The following is a 27,922-nucleotide window of genomic DNA, read 5'->3' on the forward strand; positions in this document are numbered from 1 at the left end:
ATTCTAAAGAGGGCAGTTGATTTGTAAAATTCTTGGGCCTCCCTCTATTAATTCAGCCCGTGCCTTGAAAGGCATGTCAATTTTTATTTTTTAATTTCTTCATTCTGTTTCTATGTAAGACGTTTGCTTGTAGTATATGAATTATACCCGTCCTTGCTCAGTCGTTTTATCATTCTTTTTATCCCTTTGATATGGTGACAAGTTTCCAAATGTTTTCCCCAACATTTGTGTCTATTCATATGGACTTCATTTACCTCATATTTTGGTTGGATATTCAAGAACAATGGGCAAATAATGCAGCGTACCAGGAGTAAGAAAAACAAGCTGAAAAAAAAAGGTATATAAAAAAGAAAGAAAGAAAGAAAAGACAGCAGAGAATATCCTCCTTCCCTATCAACTAAAGTACTAACATGAGCCTGTCATTTCACTTTGCCGTAGTTGTTTGCGCTTTTCTGCTTTCATGGTTTAATAACATCAGTTGCGTCCACCTCCACATGCAATACGGAAATATGAATTTCATAGTAGTATTTGTGTTCAGTGTCAGAGAAATATGACCCTCCCTCGCTCCCTCTCCCCCAAAAAAAAATAAAAATAAAAAATTTAGAGCTTTTCTCGTTCACTAAAATTTCCACAAGCCTAAAGGCTTGAAGGATGACCTTGCAAGTGCACTAAAAGCAGAGGAAAGCAGATAAGAGCCTTTACCAGGACATATGATGCAGAACGATCGAGAATTGAGCTAGCTTGGAAAGGTTTGCTTTTCTAGCTAGCTAGGGAGTACTTTTATTGCTTCAAGAAAGAAGCCTTGTTGATTTTGCGAGGAAAAGGTTCTATTGCAGTGAAGGAGGAGCAAATGTGACCCACGGAAACAAATTAAGCGGATAACCCGCAGGCCCTGCCTAGCTTGCTGGATAGGAACATCTACCCCGACCCTGCAACAACAGAGAAACATGATCAAGATCAACTTGGCTTTTTGACAGAATCCAAAGCAAACTACTAGGCGCAGTGCTATTAGCTTTATTACAGCCAACAAATTGAGGACCCGATCCAATGCCCACCATTTCTGGTCCCTCCCTCCAGTCCATTGTCCTTCTCCACTGGTTTTAGCTCTATGCTGCGCAACCGGACATCTCACTAACAGTCAAATTCAAATACCTACAACAAAATCTCGATCAGGGTGTGCTGAATAATATCTACATATACTAAAATAAGATTATTGATATTTGTTAAGTAGCACAAGAAAAAATAATAATAATAATATGAGCATGCACTTAGGTAGGTTACGTCCATTAACTAGTGTTCGACGTAAGAATATTTTGTTCGCCATTGTGCCCTTCCAGTGAAGTAGCCATAGTCTCTATACAAGTTCTAGATTGTCTAACTGCAGAAAGAATCCAATGAAAGACATTTCCTGCATCGAGGATTCAAGGCCTAACCAACGACCGGAATAGCGATGACCGGGGGAAACAAGTGAGAGGAAAATGGACATTGCACAAGCCCACCAAAAAAAGAAAAGGTGTTTAAGATTCAATCAGGCCGTTCATTTTTTATCGGGCGACGGGAACTATGAGAGGAAATGAGTGAGAAACACATAAGGGCCCCCCACGGGATGTGGGGTTGATGGAGCCATTAGATCCCGAGGAAGCTCCATTAATTTAAGTCTGAGGATCATGAGTGTGCGTGCTTGGACTTGGATACATGGCAGCACTCAGCACGACTGCTGAATGGGGATGGAGTTGGCGATTCTTGAAAATTGGCTGTGAATCATCGTGTTCGGCAATATCAAAAGCACTAAGTTATAAATTGGAGGTCATATTGTACCAAACGAAGTACTAAAAGGAAAGGGCAAAAAAAAAAGGCTGTGGATCGTATGATCGCTCGGGGAATTGGTTTCTGCGTTTTACTGCACATATAACACAATGCTTACAAAGCGTTGGCGAATTGGAAAGGTGTAAAGTTGATGGGGATCGGGGAATAGTGGACTATCAATTCAAGAGACGACACGAGAGAGAGAGCTGAGAAGGACAAAGCACAGTACAAAGTCCAAGAGCAAATTGTTGAGATGAGATGAGATCAAAGAGTCAAGCTAGCTTGGCAGCTAGGTGAATGAATGTCGGGGGTTTGGTACTGTATCACATATCATACCAACCAATTACAGAGTCGCGTCAAGCAGAATCAGGAGGAAACCATCGAACTTTTCGTACTATGGTTCAGTAGCATCGAAACGACATGCGATCCTTTCACGATCAAATAGTACTACTTTTACAACTTTTGTTATCCAATTCAGATTACCACCATTAGCTAGCCTAGAGCACGGCAAAATTTTGGCAGGGGAAGGTTGATAAGATGCCTGAATTAGATATCACCTTGCCTGTGCTATGCCTATGCGTTGCGTCGCAGGTGAATGTTTAATGCGGGCGTAATTAATTTTGTTGCACGACCACTTTAAATTCTTCTGACATGTATGTGTAATAAGCCTGTGTTGTCGCAATGGGGTTGAGGATCCAAAATGCAGGTAAGCAAGCACTTGACAAAGTTTTAGGCATCTTGAGATTTGTTGCGCGACGGGGACTTGCTTGCTCTAACTTGTTCTCTACACTACAAAAAAAAAGAGGTTGGATGTTTTGACCTCTTAACTTAGACTCCAAATTCCATGGAAAAGCTAACCTTTCATGCAATTTATACCTTTCATGCATTTGCCGGTAGCAAAACCAATGATGTGAGGAAAACAGAGAACTGAATAGGTCGTCGTTAGAAAAGGTTGTTTGTTTAGAGTTTAGAGTAATTCTTATGATTGATTAGGGTGTGTGTGTGTCACTGTGTGTGTGTGTGTGTGTATATATACATATATATATATAATTAAAATTATAATGTAAAAAGGGTATGATTGGAATTCGGCTGAATAGAAGAATCCATGGGGAAGCAAACGCAGCAACATCTCGTAAAAAATGTATGCATGCAGGTACGTGGGTGTGGGGCGAGGGCTCACTGCTTGGGCTGTCACCTTACACGTGTCGGCCAGTTAAACCTTCCTACCACTTGACCAAGACCCCCCCTCCCCGGCGGGCCTGCCCGAGGCCCAATCAACAGAAGAGTGGGGCCTTAAACGGCCTTCTCCATTCTCCATTTCCCTTTCCCCCCAGCCCCGATGTCCCAGTTGATTTCCCACTAAGCCGTTTTAGCCAAGGAGGCAGCTATAGCCTTCTTCTTCTTCTTCTTCTGGGCAAATACTCATTCTTCTTCTTCTTCTTCTTCTTCTTCTTCTTCTTGTTTGAGACCAGAGATCACATTTCACCACTGCTGCATATTACTAGTACCCAAATGAAGGTCATATTTTACCCTTTCCCTCTAATTACATTTCTTCTCTGATTTCTCAATTTAATAAGTTGGCTAATGCTCTGTTTTCTATGCATAGATCTTCAATTGGGTGCACCGTCGCTTTATTCCTAGAGGTACATATTTTTGGTTTACTAGCTATTGCTTCTTGTTTAAATTAATTAGTGGAACACAACATATTTGGGTAAGGTGAAACACAACACATTTTGATCATCTTCCTAATTTTAGACTGCTACGCTACTACTACTACTACTTGACTATTTTCTTCTCTCCGTCTTTTTTAAAAAATAATACATTTTTTTAAAAAAAAATTTTCTCCACGAATGATGATGGCAGATGGATTGGGTCAGAACCATGTGAAAAAGCATGAAGAGATCCCCCTGGCTAACAGCAATGATGATCATGCAGAAGACACGGCAGCCCTACTGCTTGACAAGGTTGTCCCGGATGATGATGATGATGATGAGATGCTGCAACTATTCCAGGGTCATAATTATGATGGTTGGGGTGGAGCTGGGGCTGGTATTCTATCCATTGGCACATTTGGGCTCGACAAAACTCTGGGCATCAATATTCATCCTGAACCAAATAATAAGGAGTTTTTCGGGCTGAGAGGTAAGGATGGCGATCAAGAACCGGAATCAGAAGATGACGACGACCGACAACGCTGTGACGAGGAGGAGGAGTCTGATCATCATGATGATGTGGAAGATGATAATGATGAAATCGACTGCGAAGAAGAATGGAACCCTTTGGTGTACGACAAAAGTGGTGCTCAAAGGCCAATCAATGCTTCTGCCCTCGTCATCGGCAACAGCAGCATTCATAATGATGCCAAACCTGTGCGTCCTCCTCCAGGTAACCTCCAGCTGCAGCCGGACACCCCTGATCACGACGACGAGCACATTCATAGCAACTACTCCAGCTACAGGAGGATCATGATCAACACCAAGAAGGAGAAGGAAAGAATCACTCTGGCCGACCTGTTTTCCGCTGATTCTGATGATGCGATTTGGATGGACGGGACTGCCAAAAACAACATCCCAAGTTGTGATTACTTGCAAGCGCAGTGCATCAAGAACCAAGCCGCCAGTGCCACTCCGCACCCTCCTGACCGTGCTAAACCCAAGAACGGAACGTTACTGTTCCCCAAGAAACTCATCCCTCTGGTCAAACAAGATTCACGTCCCATTCAGAAATTGCACGGGGTGAGTCGGTCATTTTTTAATTTCACTCTCCCTTTATCCTCCTCCTCCTCCTCAAGCTTTTGGATCGTGCGAAATTGCATACATCGACACAACTGCTGCATGGTCCACTTGATTTGGAGATAACTGATTGATTCTCCTTGTAACTTGCAATCACATCTAGATAATACTAGGAGTTAATTAATTAAACAGCGCTAATTATTACTTGGCAATGGACGTATGTGTACGAATAAATAGCGCCAATCTAACCGACTGCGTTAAAACAGCTGATGAAGAGGATGTTGAAGAGAAAAATTCACCCGGACGTTGTGGCAGCTGGGAAGAACAACGCCTGCGCTGCCAATGAATCGGTTTCCCTTCTTCAAAGTCAAGGTATCGTAATTTTTCTCCAATTCCTTGCACTTTAACCTAATTAATTAACTATGTGTTTTTTCTATACCTATATAATCATATGGAAAAATAATATGCATGTGGTTTCTACGACTTACATTGCTAAAACGAATCAGCGAAGCACATTGGTTTGGGTTTGCACCAAGAATTGTCTTGAAAATCTAGTAGCTAAGATTGAGATTCTAGCAAATAGAGGTGATCCCGCTTCGTATTCGTATTTGTGCTCCCTCCCCCCTTCTTTCATCCCACTCCTTCTTTGTTCGAATTCTTTTTCTCTACCAAAAAAAAAAGAGTGTACATTGGTTTACGCGTGTTGGAGTTGGTCCAGTCAGTGGCACTAGTTTTTTTAGGTAATTTTAGAATTAGGTGAACTATATATTGATCACACGACATTTTCATGAGGAACAAAACTGAAAGCAGAAATAGGGGTGAAAACACGATTTAACAAGTAAACTAAACTCAGAACAAGTTTTCATTTGTTTAGTTCAAGTAATCAAAAGTCCAAGATTACACGATCGGTGTACAGAGGTGCAAAGTCTCATTCTTGTTATATATTTACAGCAGAGCAAATATGTGATGGAAGACATCGTACACGCTTTTAAGATTACCGAACTATTATCTCATGCATATTTGGAATGCACGAAATGTAAAATTAATTTTGCGATGAGACATAAATCAATTTGTGCACCATTTAAACCTACTAAAATTAGAGTTCCAGACATAAAAAATTCTAAGCTCAGCAGTGCAAGTTAAATGAGATTTTTTTTTTTTTTTTTACGTGGATGATGATGATGATCATCATCATCATATCTCATACCCTGGATTTTGATTCCCCACTCCACCGTAAAATGGGTCCCTCCAGAAAATAACAGAAAGATGATTCCAACTGGAAAGTTGAGCAGCAACAATTAGTGTCTCAAATTATCTTTCTTTTCTTCACCACCACCAAATTTTCAGACTCTGCATGAACAAGAACATTATTGATAATTGTGGAAAAGATGCAACTAAATGTAGCTCATCTGCTACACCCACTTGCTGCTTTTGAAATAATTCTCCATCACTTCACAATGTTCTTTTGCAATCTTAATAATGTAGGTGAACAGTTTGTAATGAAATGTATGGGTGAGATTCATAATATACGCATAAAAACTTGGAACGTAAAAGTATTTTTTATTATTTAAATTTATTTAAATTTTTAGATTAATATTATTGTCTTTTTTGATATGCCTCATTTTTAAACTTAGAGAACGAGAATGGAAATTAAATCAAATTTCAATTTTTTTAGAAGAAAAGGCAACAATAGTAAATATGATACATCAACAAAAAAAAAATGACAATAGTATTAGCCAAAAAGTTCATATGAACTAAAATAAAAAAAATACTTTTTTGAAAAAGAAAAAACATGGTTAGTATTACCTCTTTTTTTAAAAAAAATTGGTAATTGTGTCTAATTTAGTATTATATTATTTATCCTTTTTGTTTGATATAAAGCATAACAAATTGAAGAAATCATATATAAAAGTGAATATTGCTCCAACAGAAAAAATTCAAAGGATATGAACTAAATGTAAACTTTTTTGGTAGCTTTTTTTAGTTCAGCATTGTTGCATAGTTGGTACAATAGAGAAGATGTATATTTTTAAGTAATGAAAGGAAATAATACTAAGTTATAGGTAATTTCATGAATAAAAAGGTAATAATGTCATTGCACTCACTTTTTTTTGGTATTTCTAACTTTGACTAGTCTTCATTGGGGGTAAAGTGTAAATATTTAAGATTGGAGGGGATAAAATGTGACGATCCACTAAGTTCAGGGGGCAAAGTGTTATTAAACCTATTATATTGAGTGCTTTATTTTTTTTTTAATCTCAACTAGTGGTTGTTTTAGTAACAAATGGTGTATTTTCATGTGAAATAATTACTTATCATTAGAGATAATTGTGGAACGTTGTTTTCTATAAATTAACAAGTCTATTTTACAAAATAACTAAGCTAAATCATTTTGATCATTTCTTAGTGGAAAAACTTGATTTTTGATTTCAAATTCTCTCTGTATCTTATTGTATCTTAAGGGCAATTTTGGCTATCATGCCTTAAGATCATCAATCAAACCCCCATTTTGTTTAATTGAAATTTAGTGTTCATAAATTTCTATATTCTTGGTACTTCGTGTATCATTAACATCAACAAATAACTCCAAAATCAAGTCTAATGCTTTATAGCTGCGTAAATTAGCTAGAAAAGCAGACTATCTCAATCGAAACTATAATTCTGAGTGCTTAATGGAATTTCATGTGGATAAAATCTGTAACTTCTGCCCCCAGTATTACCCCCTCGATACATGAAAGGGAAAAAAAGAAATTTCTTACCTAAAAAATATAAGAAATAAAAATCGATAACTTCTTGATCTTAGGATTATTTTTTCTCAATTATTTCGTGTTAATTGTGTTCTTATTATTCCAGGTCAATTCTGTGCAGATAAAAACATGTGAGCTGTGAGCAAAGCAGCTGCCTACCATGTCTCAGGAGATCCTCTACTTTGCAGCTCTCTTAGAGAACAAGTATCAATTTAATCTACCTTTGGTGATTTCTGTCATGACGAGATTAATAGTCTTTTGTGAGTTTAGTCACTTCAATCGCTTTGAAAATGCTGTGTCATTCGAACATCTTATTTGGGTTATTTGCTTTAGCTGCCGGTATTTGGTATGAACAGATGGCGTTTGTTGTCATGCATCTGTACGTATGATATATATTCGCTTGTACTTCCTTTTTTTTTTTTTCTCTCTTATATGTAGAGGTTTTGATTGATGTATATATAACATATGGGCATAAGGTGCAATTAAATCGCGTATGAGCAAAATCTATGATCATCATTAACAGTAGTGATAATTACCTTTACCTGCAAGCACAGAGGTACACCTGTATCTGTGGTGCATTAAATATTTCTTCTCACAAATAAGTTGCAAACCATTAATTGTTTCTAAAAGGGAAAGAAAAAAAAAAAAAAGAAGGTTATTCGAACGTATGATGCATCGTATATTTGATTTTGTTCTCTTAAGGACACTGTTTTCAACGTATCATTGAACAAACCAACCAACACACAAGCTACTAGTAGATTTATATGAATGAAACTATTAGCCCTCAGCGCCTTGACTGCTTAAACCTGTATTAATTGGATGATAGCTAAGGCAGAATTGGTACTTTTCTTCCAAAGGACCAAAAATTTTTTCTTGCTGGAGAAAGCTCCAATGAGCGAGCTGCTTTAATACAATGTTTCAATGTCAAAGTTTTGATTGAACATTTGTGAATTATTGAAGGTGATGATCCACGACTTTATGTAGAAAATGTTATTGCTGTTTTCCTCCCCCATGGGGAAAGCAGGATGAGGTGAGACGGGAGGAGTATTTTTTGTGACGGGCATATCTGCCCTGATGTCATCTCTACATCGGGCTTGAGTAAGAGTTTTTTTTTTCTTCTTCTTTTCTAAATTAAAAAAAAAAAACTGTTTAAGAACTCTGAGTATCAATTTTTTTTTCTTTCGCTGGGGTCGGAAAAAAGTAGTGCATCGATATATAATACTTAAATTGTTTAGTTTGCTATAGAAGTACAGAAGGTCAAGTTAGCCACTCCAACCATTGACTGAAGTGCCCATAAAGATGAACTATACTATAGTAATTAGTAGGGGAACATTTTTGCCAATAGCAAATATGGTGAAATTGGGGATCTTTTTTCTTTCAATTGATGCCTTCTTCCAATCTTAGTAAAAAATTATTGAACGGTGCGGTGCGGTGCAAGGGTGAAAAATTATAAAAATTTCGATCGCATTTCTTTTATGATAGAGTAGGTTATACAAAATGTATCGTTGCTGGCAAAAAAAAATTGATGGGTTTTGTGGGCGCGGCCGCTGAATCAACCCGTGCGATGCACGAGGTGAATAACTAATATTATTAAATTCCATGCATCCATCCAGAAATAGCGAATCCAGGTGCGGTGGTTAATCAAAGCATGGAAGATGCTTAATTATAGGCCAAATTAAAGCAGCGATTAATTTCTTGAATTGGAGGCGTGCCCCCACCCCAACCCACGCCAGCCCATCATCATAATAAGACATAAGACATGAGAAGAGCAGACAATTCTATCATTATTGTCCCTTTAATCCTTGTGCAAAAATAGTAGTACTGTAGTAGTGACATTATGTGCACTGATACCAATCATTTTAAACTAATCAAGTATTATTACAAGAGGACATTAATTATAGGCCCGGGTGGGGTGTTTACAAATTACAAGACAAGAACTCGCTTGGTACCATTACTTAGTAGTAGTGGTATAATTAGTTAGTATCACGGGGTGGAATGTAAAATTCTTCTTCTCCCTCTCGAATTATTAGCATGTTCCTTCCTTCCAAAAATTTTTTTTTACTGTATTAGCATGTTGTCTTGTAATACCGCAACAATTTTTATAAAATTGTACTGTTACTTCGCTGGATACCGCAACTGTCTCTGGACTCCGAAGCCCAAAGCTACTGCTGCTGCTGCTGCTAAAGTAAAGAACAGCCATACACATAACAAGCTTTTCTGGGCTCTCCCTCTCATCATGTGAGTCTCTGCTAATGCTCCTTTACATAATATGTAGGTCGTAAGAAGCTTCTATGAACTAACATTAACTTGCTGGCCTCCTCTCTCGTTGGAGCAGATTCGAAGAGATGACGGATCGTAGAGTTTATGTCTTTGATGAGGTTGCAAGGCACCACAAAAGGGGGGACACCTGGCTTATAATCTCCGGGAAGGTTTGCATCAATTCTTTCTGGTCTTTCATTTTTTTTTTCCTCGTCCCCTTCGTTTTCCTCTTCTCAACAAGTTTGAAGATGTGTAGTTGGTAAAAGTAGGCAAGGCCTAGGATAAAGTTATAGTACGTTTTTATTTTTGTTAACCCATTTTGATTCCTTCCTTGGTGGGAATTGTTCGAGTCGCAAATGAATTCGAATTTGGATTCAGGAGTATTGCTTGGGTCCTTTTCTTCTCTCGTAATATTGCTTTAGAAGCTAAAGATCACTTGTGGGATCAAGAATCACCATGTTCTTCTTTTAATTATCAGTAATAGAAGCAAGAATCCAAAATGCCCCTTCCTCTTTTTCTTTTCTCTTAATGGTATCTATGTTGCATAGCCATATCTATTGCCCCTCTGGGTCCTTCATATCCTGGATAAACATTTCAGTGTAGCATGACAAGTGCTTGTCATAAACTGCAGAAAGAGTTACTTGTCGTAAACCGCTTCTCCTGGATCCTTCATATCTATTAGAAATTTTTCCTGGATCTGAGTCCAGCACATAAACTGCAGAAATGAGTTACTTACTTTTGGGACCATTTGATCAATTACTGTCACAAACTAAATTATCTTGGTGCTCTATACTCTCAAAATCAGCTCAAGTTGTTGCAACTGAGAAGAGGAACCTACACTCCAAAGCCAATGATTTTCCTTTTAAGGAAATCTTCCTGAAAGGCCAAACTGAAATAAAGATGCAATTTGGGTCGATTTAAACATTAGCATTTGGAGAAGGTGGATTGGTGCTTCCAGTGATCATAGCCATATTTTTGAAGGCAATGCATAAGCCTGTGCTCACTACTCATTGGTGGTTTTGTTCTCTTTCCCCAAGCTGCTTCTTTGTGTTGACATTTAGCTTACCAAACCTGCCTTAGGTATAAAAACCTTGCAGAAGGCCCAGGATAACAGGTTGTTGGTTCTACCGTGGGTTTGTCTGATAAGCGCATTAGATATGACTTGAGATTCTGGATCTTGTTATAGAATAATTGACATTTGAAATGCGTCTTACAACGGGGATATAACCTCAATTACTTTAAATTCAAAATTTTGATGCATCTCCAACGAATGAAGAAAGCTAAATTCAGTTTTCAAAGGAGGGCTTCAGTTTTCAGAGGAAGCAGCCCTCCCTGACTTTCTAGATGAATCAATGAATTAGCTTAAAAAGATCCTTGATATGGAACATCAGAATAACAAAAAAATCTATGTTTAGAAATCAAATTTAACTTGCCCAAGTTTGGAGTTTAAACTGCTAAAAGAAAGAAATATCAATTAGACTTCAAAATGGTAGGAATCCATTTGGCCTCGACAATTTTGGATACATAAATTTTGTCTTTGTATCTGTGTCTTACTCTTCAAATTCTCTATGCACTTTTGGGTTGAAATGCTAATATCTTGGTTCCAGAATTGTGTTCTACGTGCAGTAGAGTGCAGACTTGAGACAGTTGAAATGCTTCATCTTCCATGACATTAAGAAAAGGAAGCTTCTGATTTTTTGTTCTTTGGTATTTTAAATTCCCAAACAACAAAGTATACCAGAATTGTAATCTTTCACTGACTAGTTTGGCTTCCACTTTCTTTGAATGCTCTCTTGTTCTGTTTTTAATTTAATGTAATCAGAATTGGGAAGAAAATTGCCAACCTTCTTGTCTCACACATCTGATTAAACTTTGGGGTCCTTTGGCTTTATCTGTTGGATACTATGGCCCCCAGTATCTAAGTTCCAACAATTAGCTGCCTCCCAATGAAGATTAGGAGGTGGGCAGTGTCTTCGCCCATCTTTACTCATTAAGCACCTGCTTTTTTAGATTTATTAGCTTCTTCTCAGCTTCTTTATCCCGTGAGCTTCTTAAGATTGCAAAGCACAATCTTAAAGCAACCATTTTCTGACGGGTGCCTTCTTAAGGATTTGGCAGTGATCTGTCCTCATCCTATACACATGCAGTTTCCATCTCTATTTATTGGTGTTCCAGCTGTGTGAATAGAGAGACCTGCAATATGCTTAGATGCTAGCTGTTTCAGCTTCCGTTTATTTGAAAATTCGGATTTTTGATAGTGTTTTGGCACAGACCTTACAGCTATCTTTGCTACACTAGCCTGTCATAGATAAAACCTATAAACATAGAAAAAATCGCACTTGAGTTTCTTTGTATGTTGTAGACTATTTGTCACTCCAGAATCTGGCTCTTGAGCCTTCTCTTCATCCAATCGAGTGGTATGTGCTCCCGCTTGCTGTCATTTAAGCTCAAATAAGTTTCCAATCCCAAATGACAGAGACGTGAAAATGACATCAACCAAGAAATCTTGGCAGCAGTGCTGGTGGTGTTGTATGAAGTGGCATGGAGAAAGCAAATGTAAAAGAGGCTTAGGCCACCGTTCTAAGATGTGGATTTACCAATAATTGATGAAAAGATGACTCTTAAGTGCTTTAGTGTAACGGCCCATAATTTGTTGCTATACTTCTGCGATACACATTCCAGTGGTTATGTTGTTTACTTGTAATCCTGCATTTGGTTTTAGGTGTACGATGTGTCCTTATTTCTGGATGACCATCCCGGGGGTGATGAGGCCCTGCTTGCAGTAACTGGTGAGAGGTTCATCTTATTGATCCAGCTTAAAAGTCTATTCATGATGATCTTCTAATGTTAATGTTATCAGTTTTTATACCTAGCCAAGACTCTTTCTGAATTTTTGCAGGGAAAGATGCCACAATTGATTTTGACGAACAGAACCACAGTGAGGAGGCAAGGAAAATGCTGGTTGACTACTACATTGGTGATGTAGACATATCGACTCTTCCAGTTGAACATGAAGACACAACTGAAGAAGCAGCGGCTTCTGCAGGAATCCAGACTTTTGGAGGTTTGGTTAAGATATTGCAATTCCTGATCCCCCTGATCATCCTGGGATTAGCATTAGCTCTCCGCCAGTACAAGAACAAGGAATAGGCAAACCATTTGATGGTGTTGTTATACCGATGCCCTTGATTGACTTGCGTCTGCCATTGGAATAATGTTAATTTGCAGTCCATTGTGTTTGTTGTAAGTTGTATACCTTCAAAACCGAACCACAAACCTTTCTGTTTTTCTGCTTCTCCTTCACATCTGCTGCGCTTGAATTTCATTACTGGATCTGATTTGTTATAATTTGTTATTTAGGTTATAAGCATCTGATCTCGAAGCTTAAATCCTCGCATATGCATTAGTGAAATGTGGCAGGGGCCGATGGTTGAAAACACGGCACGAAAAATGGCAACTCAACAAAAGAAAACGCAGATGCAAAGGATGAGACGCCTGCAAGAAATAATTAAAAATCATGTCAAATGTTGAGAGACGAAACAGGCGTCCGCATACGTTCAAAAGGGGGAGAAAATAGGAGTCATCTTTTTTTTTTTTGGTCAGAAATTTTAAGAATTAGTAGTTAAACCTAATCCCAAATTAACCTCAAAAGTCATCTTGTTGGGATTTTTTGCCTTTTCACTTTTCACTTTTGGGTGGGGTCTAAAAAGAAAACGTTGTTATCAACAGGGATGAGAATGAAAAAGCAACGGTCAACCGATCTTAATATTTTGGGTTATTATCACTTTATCTCTTTAAATTATATCATTTACTATGAGTTTACTTACTAACGCTATCTTTTAGTCACTTCGCCTCCATAAGTAATTCAACTCAACTCATTACAAAATTTTAAACAAAAATACCCTTTTACTCTATAGCATTACTATATTATTATTATCACTTTATCCCTTTAAATTATAGTGATACAATCACTTTAATTCCTAATATTATTTTCTACGTATTTTATCTCATCGTTAATCTAACTAGTATGGTAAAAAAATTTTAAAATATATTTACCCTTTTTATATATAATTAAAAATAAAAAATTGGAATGTTTATTCTTCCTTTGTTTTTTTCTTTAAGAGATCCAAAAATACAAAAATAAACAGATTTTCTCAAATTTTTTTCACACTTATTAATACTAGGAAAAAAAAAGGAAACAGGAAAGAAGGAGATATAAAATTAGATTTTACAAAAAATAAAATAAATAAATAAATAAAGAAGAGTTTAACTTTATCGTATTACTTTAAGGTTGTCGGGATTAAAATTGAAATTTGGTAGTAAACAGATAAGTGAAATAATTTTAAAATAATAAAAGTATTTAATTCTTTTTTATTTGTATTTTAAAAAAAATGAATTGAGCTCTCTTTCTCCCTCTCCCCATCTTTCTATTTTTTTCAATATTAATAAGATTGTGAAGAAGAAAAAGATTAATACTTCGACTTTTTTTATACTAAAAAGAAGAAAAATCACTCTAAATTTTTTATTATACAAAGAGGAGGGTACTTTCTTCTAAAATTTTTTAACTTGCTAAGTTGGTTTAATGATGGGATAAATTACCTAAAAAATAACTCTATGGGGTAAATTAATAATGAGACCATAGTTTATGGGATTAAAGTGAGAATAATTTTAAGGACTAAACATGCCTTTTTACTTTACTTAACAAACTCTTTTAAGATTGAGCGTTAGTCTTGGAGGTCAAGTAATTAAAAAGTAACGTTAAGGAGGAAATTGATAGTGGTGCCGGATGTTAAGAAGATAAAGTAATAATAACCCTAATATTTTGTAGAAGCTCCCAAATCAATTATCGTAACCCAAAGAGAACTTTTTAATATCCGTAACAAGGAATGGCATTATTATTGGGGAACACAATACTACTACTACAAATAACTCGCAGGTATTCGTAGCATATACTGTGCTTCTGAAATATATCGAGAATCTAGCAGCATTAATGTCGAGCATGATCCTCAAGAAATACTTCATCAGTTCACGAAGATGAGTCCACTGATCAGTACAGGGAGAACTGATGAATTACTTTTCTGTTGCTAGTTGGGTCCCAAGGGATTTGCTTCTGAATTTACATGAACTAATTAAAGGTATTCCCAGGTTGCTGTCTAATTAACAGCACGAATCTTAGGAGAATATGCTTCACGTTAGATAGTCTTGACTGATTTCTGTCATATTATGGAAGCGATACACGCGTACAATGCAAAACGATGATCGACTGCCGCCGACTATATGCTGTACAATAATACTTGTAGATTTTCCAAGCATACATATAAGCTAAAAAGTTGTTGATCATCATTTGTTTATGTGCCCAAACTGCACTTAAATTTGGAGGCGGAGTGCTGACACGAGATGTGATCATTTTCTTGAAAGTCACTAGTAATATTGACTATTCAGTATTTAATTTAACTAATTAAGCCCAAATGGCCAACTCACAAAACTGTTTTATTTTCCCTTCCCCGTGTTTACTTACACCTCCACTTATTCCCGCTTCTTAATTCAGGCCTCAATACTTATTTTACTCGCAGCACCCAGACAAAACAAAGCAATGGGCAGCAACGATTAGCTTTAAATGATTTACCCAAGTTGCACCCCTTCCCTTCTTTCTTCAGGTGGTCCTCCAATCTAATAAGTCAAGACGAACATCCAATCCCTAGTGGTTTTTTTTTTTTCCCCTATTCTTGGTGGTCTTTCAATTCTCCCACTTAGTGAAAGATAATAAGTATGATACATATGGCTTTTGTGTTTTTTGCAGCAGGTCATGATCGATCAATTTACAGATGTTCTTTCTTGCTATCCTTTTCGTTTTCCGTCGGGCAGTGGTTGTACTCTTGTGCAGCGAAGCGATTTGGTTCGGTTATACATGTATATACACATATATCAAGGCTGGCCTTTCAAGAAGAGTATATCTGGAGCGATGCGTCAAACTGTAAAAATCTATAAATGGTTCTCTTAAATTGGACAATACATGAAATTAATTTGTAATTGATTACTTATTATAGGGAAAGAATGCATAGTTTCTTCAATTTTGTAAATTAGACAATGGATTGAAACAAAGAGAGACGAAGTTCAAATGAGACCAGAAACATGACATTACTGCTAAAAGAAAAAGGGGGACCAAGTACCAAGAGAAGAGTTGGAGAGAGACATGCATGCAGCAAGAAGACGATGTAGGCTATAGGGACTTGAGGACTGAAAAAAATAGCACTAACAATAATAATAAGGCATAATTTACGACAAATCAGAGTGTACAACACTACTGACATCTGTGTTACTTATCCAAACATGGGGTGTCAGCGGATCAAATCAGAAGCGGCTGGTGATGGCTGGACCCCCAAGGCAGGTTGTGCACGATCAATGATGATGCTAGCTACTCTTCCGCAATCAATTAATGAATGAATAAAAACCATAAATGTCTGGAGGGATATTCGTAGGTTCACAGGTAGGAAGTCTCTATCGCGCCCGGAAGAGAGAGGCCAACATTGCTCATCACATCGTTTTCAGTTGTCAAAGCCTCCACACTCCATAGCCATAGGTGCTCTGCTTTTGTTTTGTTTTTTTGGGTATATATAGACTATAAATAAATTAGTTCAGTACTTACAATGAATACTAGGTCTTCTGGGGAAAGCAGGAACACCCCTCTCGAGTACGAGTACTGTTCTTCCACCAAACATCCTAATAATCTTTGAGGACAGCGCGCGCGCAGGTGTCACAGATACACAAGATAGAAATTGCATCTCTCACACGTACGTTTCTTATCCACAGCACAGCAGGACGGAAGAGGAGCTTTCGTTAATCGTCGTCATTTGCAGAAGTAATAAGCCCAAAATGCCAATTGGAACACGCGAACGTACAGGACGTAACATGTACTCTCTTCTTCTGCACGCGCATGTGCACACATCTATTTCACTTGTGTGTATATATATATATATATATATATATATATATACTAGCAAGGGTTGGCTGTGCTATAGTACCCGCCTTGAAGCGTTTAAGGTTAGCAAAATTTGATGAAATATTTGTCAGTAGAGTGTCATGTGTGAAAGTATACGTAAATTATCTATATTACTGAAATGGAGTGAAATTGGATTATCAGTATTTAAATTTGAACAAATGAACTTTGTCATTTTTTTGAGTAAAATATGAGTCATTAATGCTAATTGAAATTATCAAGTATAGCATGCAAATTTGATGAGAAAAATATATATGTCTTTATTGCATTTTATTAAGATGCTTTTTTTTTTCCTCTTTTAATGATAGCTTTCAAATATACATTTTTTTGTCATTGTCAATGGATTTATAATTGTCTACATTTTTTATTTAACAAATTTAATTCAGTGTACAAATTAATAATATACTTATATACTTTTTTGTTTTAAAATTATATGTATAATTTGTTCAGCAAATATACGCAAAGAAATTGAAAAGCAGGAGGATTAATAATGGTTAGCATTTTTGCAAAAGTTTTTTGTGTTTGATAGAGGGACATCTATATATGAATTGGATTTATAACTTATCAGTAAATTTGCTTTTCAAGGCAAAAGAGATTAAATTGAAGTACATTAACATAAAGGATAGACAAATACAAGATAACAAAATTAAAACATACATAGGTAGTAAGTCAAAGCAGCTAAGTCGAAGTACATTAACATAAACGATAAATAGATACAAGATAATTAAATTAAAACACAAGTAGTTCAGTTATGAAGCACATAAGCATTATATTGTTGGAAACTAATTTTATGCATAATCACTATGAAGGTTCATTTGAGTCTCTTGGCCGGCTCAGACTTGTTCCGCTTCATAGCTTGTGATAATGGTAAAAGCTGTTTCTTTGATTGTTTTTTCTCTTGGAGTTGCTTTCTTAACAAAGCACAGGAGTCTCTTTCCTTGGAATATATTAAGTGGCAATGTCAGTTCAACTATATAACTTTAAATGACAATAAAAACATGAAAAAATATAAAGTCAAATGTTACTAAATATTTGAACATGAACAAATCAAAATAAAATTGACACACAAAAATGTACATTGCGTTAAGCAAAAATAGTAATCTTGTTCTTTATAATAGGATAGAATAAATTTTAAATAATCTTTTGCTTTACATTAACTTTAAATGATAACTTATTTTGACAAATATAATTTTAAATGATAAGGTTGAAAACTCGAATAGAAATAATTAAATCTTAAGTTAATTTGTCAAATATAAGTTGAAATGTTAATGTAAATAGTAATAAATATAAATTCTAATTGAATTATATATGCTCAAAATATAGAGATTGAAAAGTTTACTCAAAATAATTCAACCTTATAAAGAAATGGTAAATGCAATATAATTTGGGTCATTGAGCACATTTAAAGAAATGCAAGTCCATAGAGAAAGCAAAAGAGAAAGCTCAAAATTTAGACAATAAACATATGAATAAACGTAAAGTCAAATGTTGCTAAATATTTGAACAGGAACAAATCAAAATAAAATTGACACAGAGAAATGTACATTGCATTGAGTAGAAATAATAATCTTGTTCTTTATCATAAGATAGAATAAATTTTAAATAATCTCTTACTTTACATTAACTTTAAATGATAATGTATTTTGACAAATTAAATTTAAATGATAAGGTTGAAGACTCGAACAGAAATAATTAAATCTTAAGTTAATTTGTCAAATATAAGTTGAAAATGTTAATGTAAATAGTAATAAATATAAATTCTAATTGAATTATATCTGTTCAAAATGTACAGATTGAAAAGTTTACTCAAAATAATTCAACCTTATAAAGAAATGGTAAATGCAATATAATTTGGGTCATTGAGCACATTTAAAGAAATGCAAGTCCATAGAGAAAGCAAAAGAGAAAGCTCAAAATTTAGACAATAAACATATGAATAAACGTAAAGTCAAATGTTGCTAAATATTTGAACAGGAACAAATCAAAATAAAATTGACACAGAGAAATGTACATTGCATTGAGTAGAAATAATAATCTTGTTCTTTATCATAAGATAGAATAAATTTTAAATAATCTCTTACTTTACATTAACTTTAAATGATAACGTATTTTGACAAATTAAATTTAAATGATAAGGTTGAAGACTCGAACAGAAATAATTAAATCTTAAGTTAATTTGTCAAATATAAGTTGAAAATGTTAATGTAAATAGTAATAAATATAAATTCTAATTGAATTATATCTGTTCAAAATGTACAGATTGAAAAGTCTACTAAAAGTAATTCAACCTTATAACGAAATAGTAAATGCAATATAATTTGGGTCATTGAGCACATTTAAACGATTCCAAATCCATAGAGAAAGCAAAAGAGAAAGTTCAAAATTCACACAAAATGCCACGTGTCAGCAAAAGAGACTGCTATAGTAACTATGACCATTTGTTTATCTTATAGTAAGATATATATATATATATAGACGTACACACATTCAAACCAATGTTTTAAAAGATGAGAGCATCTGACGTGCCATTTTATATCTTCCTAAACGGAGCGAAAACCCCGAGGTAAGGGATGTAAGTCTCACAAAAATTTTTATTTTTAAATATATAAAAAATAAAATATACAATAATGCTACAGAATTACAATATTCAAGCACATATGTGTTTATATATATTACTTATAAATATAAAAATTGATAAAATTAAGGAAATTACAAAAATATTATTGTTGTCTAACAAGTAAAATCACAACACAACTCTAACTCATACATTAGCCATCTAAAATCATGTTAATAAAAAATAGTTATATTTTGGGATCAAAGAAAAGGAAAAGAAAAAAAGAAAACAAAGTCACAGATGCTTTTGTTTTGTATTTTTTTTTCAAAACTATTTCCACAGAAAAAAAATAAATGGAATCATTCTTCAAAATTATTAAATAATAATAAGGATAGGAAACAAAGATAAGGAAGATAAAATAAAAATTCAAAATTAATAAAATTACAAAAATGCCCCTAAAATTTGGGGCATTTGAGGCTCGCCTCAGCAATGTCTTTTAAAATAATGTGAATGACTAATAACTTTTTTTTTTTTTTTATCTTCATCTAATCCTTTTGACATAAATTGACAATCGACAGGGATATGATATATATGTAAATATAGGTGATAGTGGCAGGGCTATGAGACGAGGGCCAAGGGGCAATTCAGGGTGTCGAAAGCAGTCCATAAAATAAATAAATAAATAAATAAATAAAAATCTGAAAGAGGGGACCAGCTGCAGCAGCTTCATTAATTAATTAATTAAACCCTTGATATTCATCGACTATTATAAACCCCCGACGCACGCGCAGCCTATAGTCGTTCACCTGCTGCTGCAGACAATCGCCCAAATAATTGTTGCCACTAGTATTTTGCAATCCTACAGGTAAACAGCAAATTAACGTGCCAATAATTTGTCATTTCAATCTGATGCAAATCATTAGCCTCCAAACGTCCAATTTCCTACTATTAATCTAATGAGACTTGGTCAACTCCTGCAGCGACGACCATTTGGCTTTACAATAATAATGAGTTGTTAAACTTAAAAGGGCGCTTGATATTTTGTACCTGCACATGCAACAATTACCCAATGCATATTGGTGACCAATGGAACGGTTGCCGCTGGCCTGTTAATGAATACTGCTGTAATTGATGACATACTTCTTTATATACTATACTTTTCACTTCGTTTTCCCGGTGGAGCACAAATTTAAGGAATAGTTCTATGCTTTACAAGTGGACGAATAAGGAAAAATAGAACGAATGGAATCATCCACAAGTGTGTCGAGTTTTTGCTAGAATCTGGAGGAAAATGTGTTAGGGAGTTGAAATGTAGCATCCACGTGTGCCTATAATACATACATACATATATTATATATGATTACCGTTTAAATTACTGATACGATAAACTATAACTAAGAGAGATAAAATCACGCCAACACACCAAGTACTTTTATAGGACCACACGTTACAGTGGATAGGGCGTCACAATTTTCATTTGAATTGGAATAGGGTGTCATGCATCCAATAGGGTCGTCTTATTCAAATTAATAAATGGATATGAAGACAATAATTTTTTTATAAATAAAAAACTAAAAAAAAAAGTTACGAAGCACGGAACTAAGTGCTACGTCAACCTAGGAGGAGCTGGAGTCAACTTAAGAGCATGTATAAGCCGCCTCTCTGGTTCGAACTTTGTCGAGACGTAAAGTTTTACGAATGACGGTAACATTATTGTTAAAATTTTGAATTGATAAATAGTACCTTTATTTATAAGTAACAAGTTTGACTTAAAAGCATTTTGAACACATCGATTCATGCATTAATCCCAATTCATAAGATGGCTCGCATCTCTTTGTGCATTAATCCTAGTTCATCTTATCATCCTCAGAATAAGCTATAATACATTTTCCCCCATGTTGGGCTTGGGATCTAACCGTTCCAAATCGTTTACAATCAAGATTTCTGTTACATGACTTTATATATATATATGCACTATCACGGTTGAATGGATGACACATGAACAAATTTTAAATTTTAAATTTACATATGTGTCATATATCTAATGATGATAGTGTATATACTGACCCACACTGTATATAAAATTAATTATATATATATATACATATTACTTATATTCATAAAATACTGCTAAGGACGAATCAATAACGCATGGTACTAATCTTAGGCCCTTCGTGATAATGCATTTTTTGGTCGGGCTGCAAAGGATTGACACAAACAAACAATGTTGTTAAATCAAAAGCTTTGTACAATTTACATGCAAGTTGCTAGCTACTTGCCTATAACATCAAGTGAATACAATTATACATTATCTCCGTCATATTCTCGGGGCTCTGCCTAATAATTTAAAGTAATGTCCCTCTCAATCCTCCCGTGCGTGCGTCCAAAAAAGTTGGAACATACAATAATATACTACGGGCCGAAGGTTATGTCATCAGTCAGTAGTACATACATATATATACATATACATATACATACACACATATATCACTTTTCGTTTTACGACTTGCTCTTGAAAACTCTATCGTGCATGCTCAAGTTTCTTCATGGCTCGAAACCAACCTAACCATCATTGAAGTAAGCATTTTCCAACAAGAGTGTGCTTGTTTTCTAATAGGCCTGAAATTCATTTTCTAGTGCTCGTTTTCTGCACGATTTTTTTTTGGTTGGGGGCCGGGGGGTTGGAGGAGAAGAGAACCACGTTGCTTTTTGATTGAATTTTCTTTTTCTCCTAACTTAAATTTTCTATTCACATGAGCACGTACATTTTACAATTAAGAGTCCTACTAAGGGCACAAATGATTAAAAAAAAAAAAGTGGGTTTTGTATCAAGTTTTTTTCTGTGAAAATACAAATATTTGTCTAGCGAATGCATACATACAAATTAGAGGATGGGTTCTAATTTTAGAGGTTCTGTAATGAACCCAACTTATCATTTTAGTAAAATATATTATCTTGCGCCTAGAGAGAGGGTATAGATTAAAAAATAACCCATAATGAAGTTGTTTTCCACGGTCCGGCATAAGTGGTTGTTTGGTTGGTCATTACACTATATATATTCCAGATTTCCGTTTGTAGTTTAGGATTGTACATCGACGTCCTGTGTTAGTAAAATATAGCAACATGAGCCTCGACGAGAATGCCGCAATCTTAATAAACAATAAAGGACTCGGCTTTGTCTTTTATGCCATAATCTTTATTAGTTTGATTAGTATTTCGCAGCTTCATTCATTAGATGAAATTCACTTGAGAGTTTTCAAATTTATTCAACTCCGACATCATTATTAGTTTTTTTTTTTTTTTGGGTGTTGTTCCAATTCGATTCCATAACTGTGCACTAAAACTAGGTCATTAGTTCGCCATTTTTATTCATTCCTAAAATCAAGAAGGTGGTCTCTTATTCTCGATCGATTGTGTAAAAGGTGGTTTTAGAAAATTACAATTAAAAAAAACACCAAAATAGATACTTCTGATTTTCAGCAATTTTAGACTTGAAAAATTCAAAATTAGGTTATGAGAAGCAATTAAGAGCACAACAAAATAGCTTTTTTAAAGCCGAAATCTAAAATTAGGTTTTTGAAATCACTTGAGAACAAAGCATGTATCTGTGGTAAAAATCGTGTATCGTTTAGAGTAAGATTTTCCTTATGATGAGTGCTCACCCGCCCAAAAACTGAACAACGGAAAACCTCAATGATTTTATCATTTAGTATTATTCATTGAAGCTTCAAACTTTGCTCAGGTTTGACTCGATTAACATTAAATTTCACATTTATATGTTTGAAATTCAAGTTACTAAAGACCATTTTGATTTTGATTTTTTTTTAAAAAGAAAAGCTATTTGAGTTGAAGCTGATAAATACGTAAGTTAAATTTATTAAAATAAACAAAGGGACTTGAAGATAGATTACAGAAGTTAAATTGCTATTTAATTGCCTCTTATTATACTCCAGCTGCGCATATTTATCATCATCAAGTATTGGGTTTCTAGTTTAGTAATTCTCTTATAGTATGGTTAGGTAGGGCGATTTTTCCAACCCCAAAACCTCTGCAGTTGAACTTGATACGGTTTGTGTGTGTCTGCCTCAAAGTGGAAAAGAAAAAGAGCCATTTGACCCAATTTCATTTGGTGGAATATTGAACCAAAATGAGTAAACAGACAGGTGGTAGTATGTAAATCTCCTCGCGACTTGCAAATAAAAGTTGTTGCTAAATTTGTTCCATATGATCCACAAATTCACAAAAAAAAAAAAAATTTAATTCGTTGGGCTAATAAATACTACTACTAGTACTCTGTGTGTGTGTGTGTGTGGTTTTTTTTTTTTTTTTTTTTTTAAATTAGGAAAGGAAACAACAAGAAGTAGCATATGTATAGGATGTTTGAAGGACGCAAGTGGGGTTGAGAATTAAGAGAAGCGGGCAAAAAGTATCGTTGACTTTGAATGATTCTTCAACTATCCTGTATAATCCTGGACAACTAACAGACAAAAACTCCCACATTACCAAATTCCTCATTCGCGCCCATCATCTTCCGTACTTTTATATCAGTTGCTTTCTTTTGTCCCACCTAAATTCAGAATATATATATATATGTATGAAGAGATGATCAGCTTATTTATTCCACATATATATATATATATATATATTTTGTAGTGTGGTGCAAGGGGCACGATCTCTCTATCTTCAAGCACACGACGATTTATACCCATGCAATTTAGTCAGTCAAACCTTTTTTTTCTTTTTTCTTTTTTTCCTTCTTTGTCTTCCCTCTGCTGCTGCTGCTGAAAGAATAGAATGGTAGTGGAGAGAAAAGTAAACAAAACAGAGTGAAGACAAAGAGGGGTTTACAAAAGTTTCACCATTTTAATGAGAAATCATTATTGCATTCCGATACTTATTAAGATGCTGATTTATGTACAACCAAGTAACTGTAGAAATACCCAAGTGTATTAAGAGAGCTTTGGAGAGAGAAAAAAGGGGGTTTGGGGGAAGACATTTTATGGCACTACCGCTATGTCATATCGGTAGTAGTGGTGGTAGGAGTAGTAGTCTGCTACTTGGTGTCGTTGTGTGACAGTGTGTATGGTCTCTGTCTGAGCGACCGGCATCGACTCAAGCCTCAGGCTAACAGCCGCCGGGGTCGCACCCTCACCCTCAGCGGTTCCGCCATTTCACATGACAGCCGCAGCACCTCACCTAAATCCGGCGCACCCTCTCCCCCAAACTCAAATTCGAACTCGTGCAAAAGCGAAGCCACCCAAAAGGTCACCGTGGTGAGGCCCAGGGCCTTGCCGGGACAGCTTCTTCTGCCCGACCCAAACGGTGCTAGCCTCAGGTCTGATCCCAACACGCACAACCCCGCCGCATTCCCGCCTCCGCCGCATTCCGGCTTTGTTAAGAACCTGTCGGGATTGAATTCCAGGGGGTCCGACCAGACTTGTGGGTCCCTGGTGATGGCCCACATGTTTACCATAGCTGTGGTCCCCCTCGGCACGTTTTGACCATCCACCGTGGTGTCCGTCACAGCCAAACGGGCCCAGGACAGGAGCGGGCCCGGGGGGTGCAACCTAAGTACTTCCTTGACCACCGCCGGCAGATATGCGGCGTCCGCGATGTCAGGCTCCACCAAGGCACGTGACCCCCCGCCACTGAGTTGGTCCAGCTCCTGTTGGACCCTGGTTTGGACCTCCGGATGAATCACCATCCTGGCCAGGACCCACTCCACCAATACCGCTACTGTGTCCGTACCTCGAAATATCATTTCCTGCCCACAAACAAACAAACAACAGAGAATTCCTTCAATAAAAGTTACAAACACACCCAACCACAACTTCTTCGCACACAACCACTGTGTGCGTGTGTGTGAGTTTCTTCCGTTTCGGAAAAAAAACCCAACCACAACTTCTTCACACAAAACTGTCGGTCACTTCGTCATATTCATCAATCATACTAATACCACTGTTGTGCCACAACAGTAATTCCCTTGACCTAAAAGTAACTTTTTTTTTTTTTTTAGTGCAGGTCAAAAAGATCAAATCCTTTTGACTTGTACTCTACTTTAAAATTTCCTGAACAGTTAATTCTATTAATTTACTCCCAATTCTTGAAAGAAAAATAATTAATCCTCTACTTTTTTTTTTTTTGTCAAAAATTAATCCTCTACTTATTTGTAGCAATTATAATTAATCGGCCAGGAAATAAGTGGTTTGACTTAATTTGAGAAAAGACTTTTCCTGTAGAATTATGCTCGTAATCCCTAAAGGAAGAATACAAACGCTAAATTTATATAAAAAAATAAATAAACAAAAGCGATCATCGGGGAAGCAAAGAAAAAGTTGACAAGGGCTAATCAAACTCTGTAGCAACTATCTCTTTCCCACTCCCTCCATCGCAAAAGATAAAGAAAAAGGCCAAAAACAGCAACGCTAACACTTTTAATCTTCGACTCGATTATGTATTACTACTAAATTTACTGCCACTACTTATGATTATGAAGTGGCATCAAAATGATCTTTTTCCTTTCTATTTTTTTTTTTTAAAACCCCTTCGGATTCTTTCGGGAAATTTCAAAATGGAAGGAACGACGGGAAGGCTGGGCAAATCATAACTGAATTTTTTGGTCTTGAAAAACGTCAGAACAAAATCCTCTAGAGTAGCACCAGTACTAGGCTACGAGCTAGCTAGCCGGTACGTACTAGTATGTATAAATAAAATTTTGCAAGTGCGCTTTGTAACTTAATATATTATTATTACCCAGAGTACGGCGATCATGTCAGAATCCGACAACTTGTCTGGTCCCTCAAGGTTGAGCAAAACGTCCACAAAATCGCGGTCGAATTGGGTATGTTGATCGCCCTGATGACGATGCTGAGCCTTCTTCTTATGTTGGTCGATGATCCGACTGACAAATCGGTTCACTTTGGGAACCAGGTTGGAGCACCTGAAGCGAACTTTTTGCAAGTCAAAATCGGCCAACCAGGGAAGGTGGTCGGACCAGTTGAATACACCCAGAAGGTTGTATCCCTCGTCCACCAGCTTCCTGAGTTCATCCGTCTCAGAGTGGGAACCATCCTCCTCCTCCTCCCCCTCCCGCAGCACCAAGCTGTATTTCCTTCCAAACACAGAGCACATCATGTGGTTAAGAGAAGCCAGCTTCAGCACATCCCTGACGGGGACCACGCTTTCTTTTCCTCCACGCCTCGTCATCGTTTCCACCATCTGGGAAGCTATTTCGAACCTCTGGGACTGCGAGGCTTTGATCTGTTTGGGACAAAACAGATGCGTAGCCGCGATTCTTCGGAGGGTTCTCCAGTATACCCCGTAAGGAGCGAACCCAATAGCTCTGTTGAACATAAGGCTGTAAGCCGACTCCTTCATGGGACGATCACCGAAGTCTGAGCTGTTCAATATCTCCCTCGCCACCTCCGGGTTGCACGTCACGATCACCCTCGTCTCGCCCAAGCTGAAGGCCATCAGACGCTTGGCCTGGCAAGCAGCGGCCGCGGCCGCAATCTTGTGGTGTGCAAGCCCAGCCATGAGGTCCATGCTTCCTATGAAAGGAAGCCCTTTTGGCCCCGGTATTATTTTAGAGTGCTTCTTCCACGGGGACATGAGCTGGACCGTAGCAGTACTAGTGGTGGCAGTTCTAGTACTGCAACTGCTAGAAGCATTTCTCCTCCGGCTCCATTTATGCCTGCCCCAGGCTGGGCCACCTGGATGAGCCCAGTAGATTAAGTTGATGACTAGATACACTAGGACGACGAGAAACAAGAAACATATGGCATTTGCGGGAGTTACGGATTTGCTTTTTGAGGCCAGAGGAGCTAATAACCAAAGCTGCGGTTCTATGTCTCGTCTCATCGTAAGTATTTTTTCTTTCAGCAGTACAAAAAATTTTTGTTTGTTTTGTTTTGTTCTGTGGGGTTCTTTTTTGGAGGGGAAAGAAAATATGGGAATATATATATGTACCACACTAGTGTGCGTGTGATTCGTTTGTTTAAACGTTCAAACTATGGAGGCGGCTCTTAGAGGGAGCAGCAGCAATAGCAGTAGTAGCGTATGAGTATCTGGGCAATGGGCACACCATGGACGTAAAGCCATTAGCTGATTTATATAGGGACGGCAGCGAACTGTTTGTACTAGCAATTTGGGTTTTTTTTTTTTTTTTTTTTGGGGGGTGGGGGCCCATCCGTATTATTCATTTTAATACGTACTGCGAATCATGTATTTTTATTTTCCTTTTAAACACCGAGTGTTGGCCAATTAAATAAAGTAAGTCGTACTAGTAGTAAAAGGGCATTGAGAACTATGGGGAGGAGGGCGGGGAAATTGAGAAGAAAGTTTTAGCGGCGCCGCCACGAATGCATGACGAAAGTGGAAAGAGCAAACAGCGAACCACTGGAGCGTGGGAAGCACGACGCATTGGCTAGAGAGGCTACTGAGACTGCGTGCTTTCTTCATCTCTCCTGCGTAAGAGATTTACTACTCGCGCTGCCTAGTGGCGGAGTAGTACTACTAAATTTTACATTTACCTAATTAAACTGCGATTTTTTTTTAGGAGGTCTTATGTTGATGAGGTCACCCTGTGTCGTCGGCACTGTTTGTCATGTGGCATTGTACAGATACTACGACTAATTCAAACACGAGTTCCATTGACCACACGGTTAAGGTTCTGATTCGTTCTTCCTTTTTCAAAGGATGGAAAATCTTTTTTTTTTTATTTTTTTTAAAGTTTACCTCAAAGATCGGTCCTGTTTGGATTGAAGCATCTAAATGAAATAAAAGTAAAGAATGGAGTGCTTGAGAATAAAATTGAAGTGGAAATTAA

General features: G+C 36.6%; 3 protein-coding genes across 4 annotated transcripts; 2 read left to right on the forward strand and 1 right to left on the reverse strand.

The window, feature by feature from the left end:
• The first annotated feature begins 3,142 nt into the window (after positions 1–3,142).
• LOC113728186 (protein TILLER ANGLE CONTROL 1) lies at positions 3,143–7,657 on the forward strand. Of its 2 annotated transcripts, none has more exons than XM_027252725.2 (5): positions 3,143–3,324; positions 3,413–3,449; positions 3,670–4,541; positions 4,805–4,910; positions 7,392–7,657. In XM_027252725.2, the coding sequence occupies exons 1-5, from the start codon at positions 3,319–3,321 to the stop codon at positions 7,418–7,420; spliced, it is 1,050 nt and encodes a 349-aa protein (XP_027108526.2). In that variant the 5' UTR covers positions 3,143–3,318; the 3' UTR covers positions 7,421–7,657. The 2 variants fall into 2 exon arrangements, with proteins under 2 accessions (XP_027108526.2, XP_027108527.2); XM_027252726.2 differs by having other exon boundaries at positions 3,193–3,324; positions 7,407–7,657.
• Positions 7,658–9,237: 1,580 nt separating this feature from the next.
• On the forward strand, positions 9,238–12,847 carry LOC113728185 (cytochrome b5-like). The gene is made up of 4 exons (XM_027252723.2): positions 9,238–9,523; positions 9,621–9,714; positions 12,267–12,333; positions 12,444–12,847. The coding sequence occupies exons 1-4, from the start codon at positions 9,357–9,359 to the stop codon at positions 12,692–12,694; spliced, it is 579 nt and encodes a 192-aa protein (XP_027108524.1). The 5' UTR covers positions 9,238–9,356; the 3' UTR covers positions 12,695–12,847.
• Positions 12,848–23,938: 11,091 nt separating this feature from the next.
• Positions 23,939–27,186, reverse strand: LOC113733355 (cytochrome P450 78A9-like). The gene is made up of 2 exons (XM_027259718.2): positions 25,849–27,186; positions 23,939–24,859 (listed from the first exon to the last, which is right to left on the reverse strand). Exons 1-2 carry the CDS (start codon positions 26,953–26,955, stop codon positions 24,215–24,217), a joined length of 1,752 nt encoding a protein of 583 aa, XP_027115519.1. The 5' UTR covers positions 26,956–27,186; the 3' UTR covers positions 23,939–24,214.
• Positions 27,187–27,922: the final 736 nt, after the last annotated feature.

This window comes from Coffea arabica, chromosome 2e (genome assembly GCF_036785885.1).
Source record: "Coffea arabica cultivar ET-39 chromosome 2e, Coffea Arabica ET-39 HiFi, whole genome shotgun sequence".
NCBI classification, from domain to species: domain Eukaryota; kingdom Viridiplantae; phylum Streptophyta; class Magnoliopsida; order Gentianales; family Rubiaceae; genus Coffea; species Coffea arabica.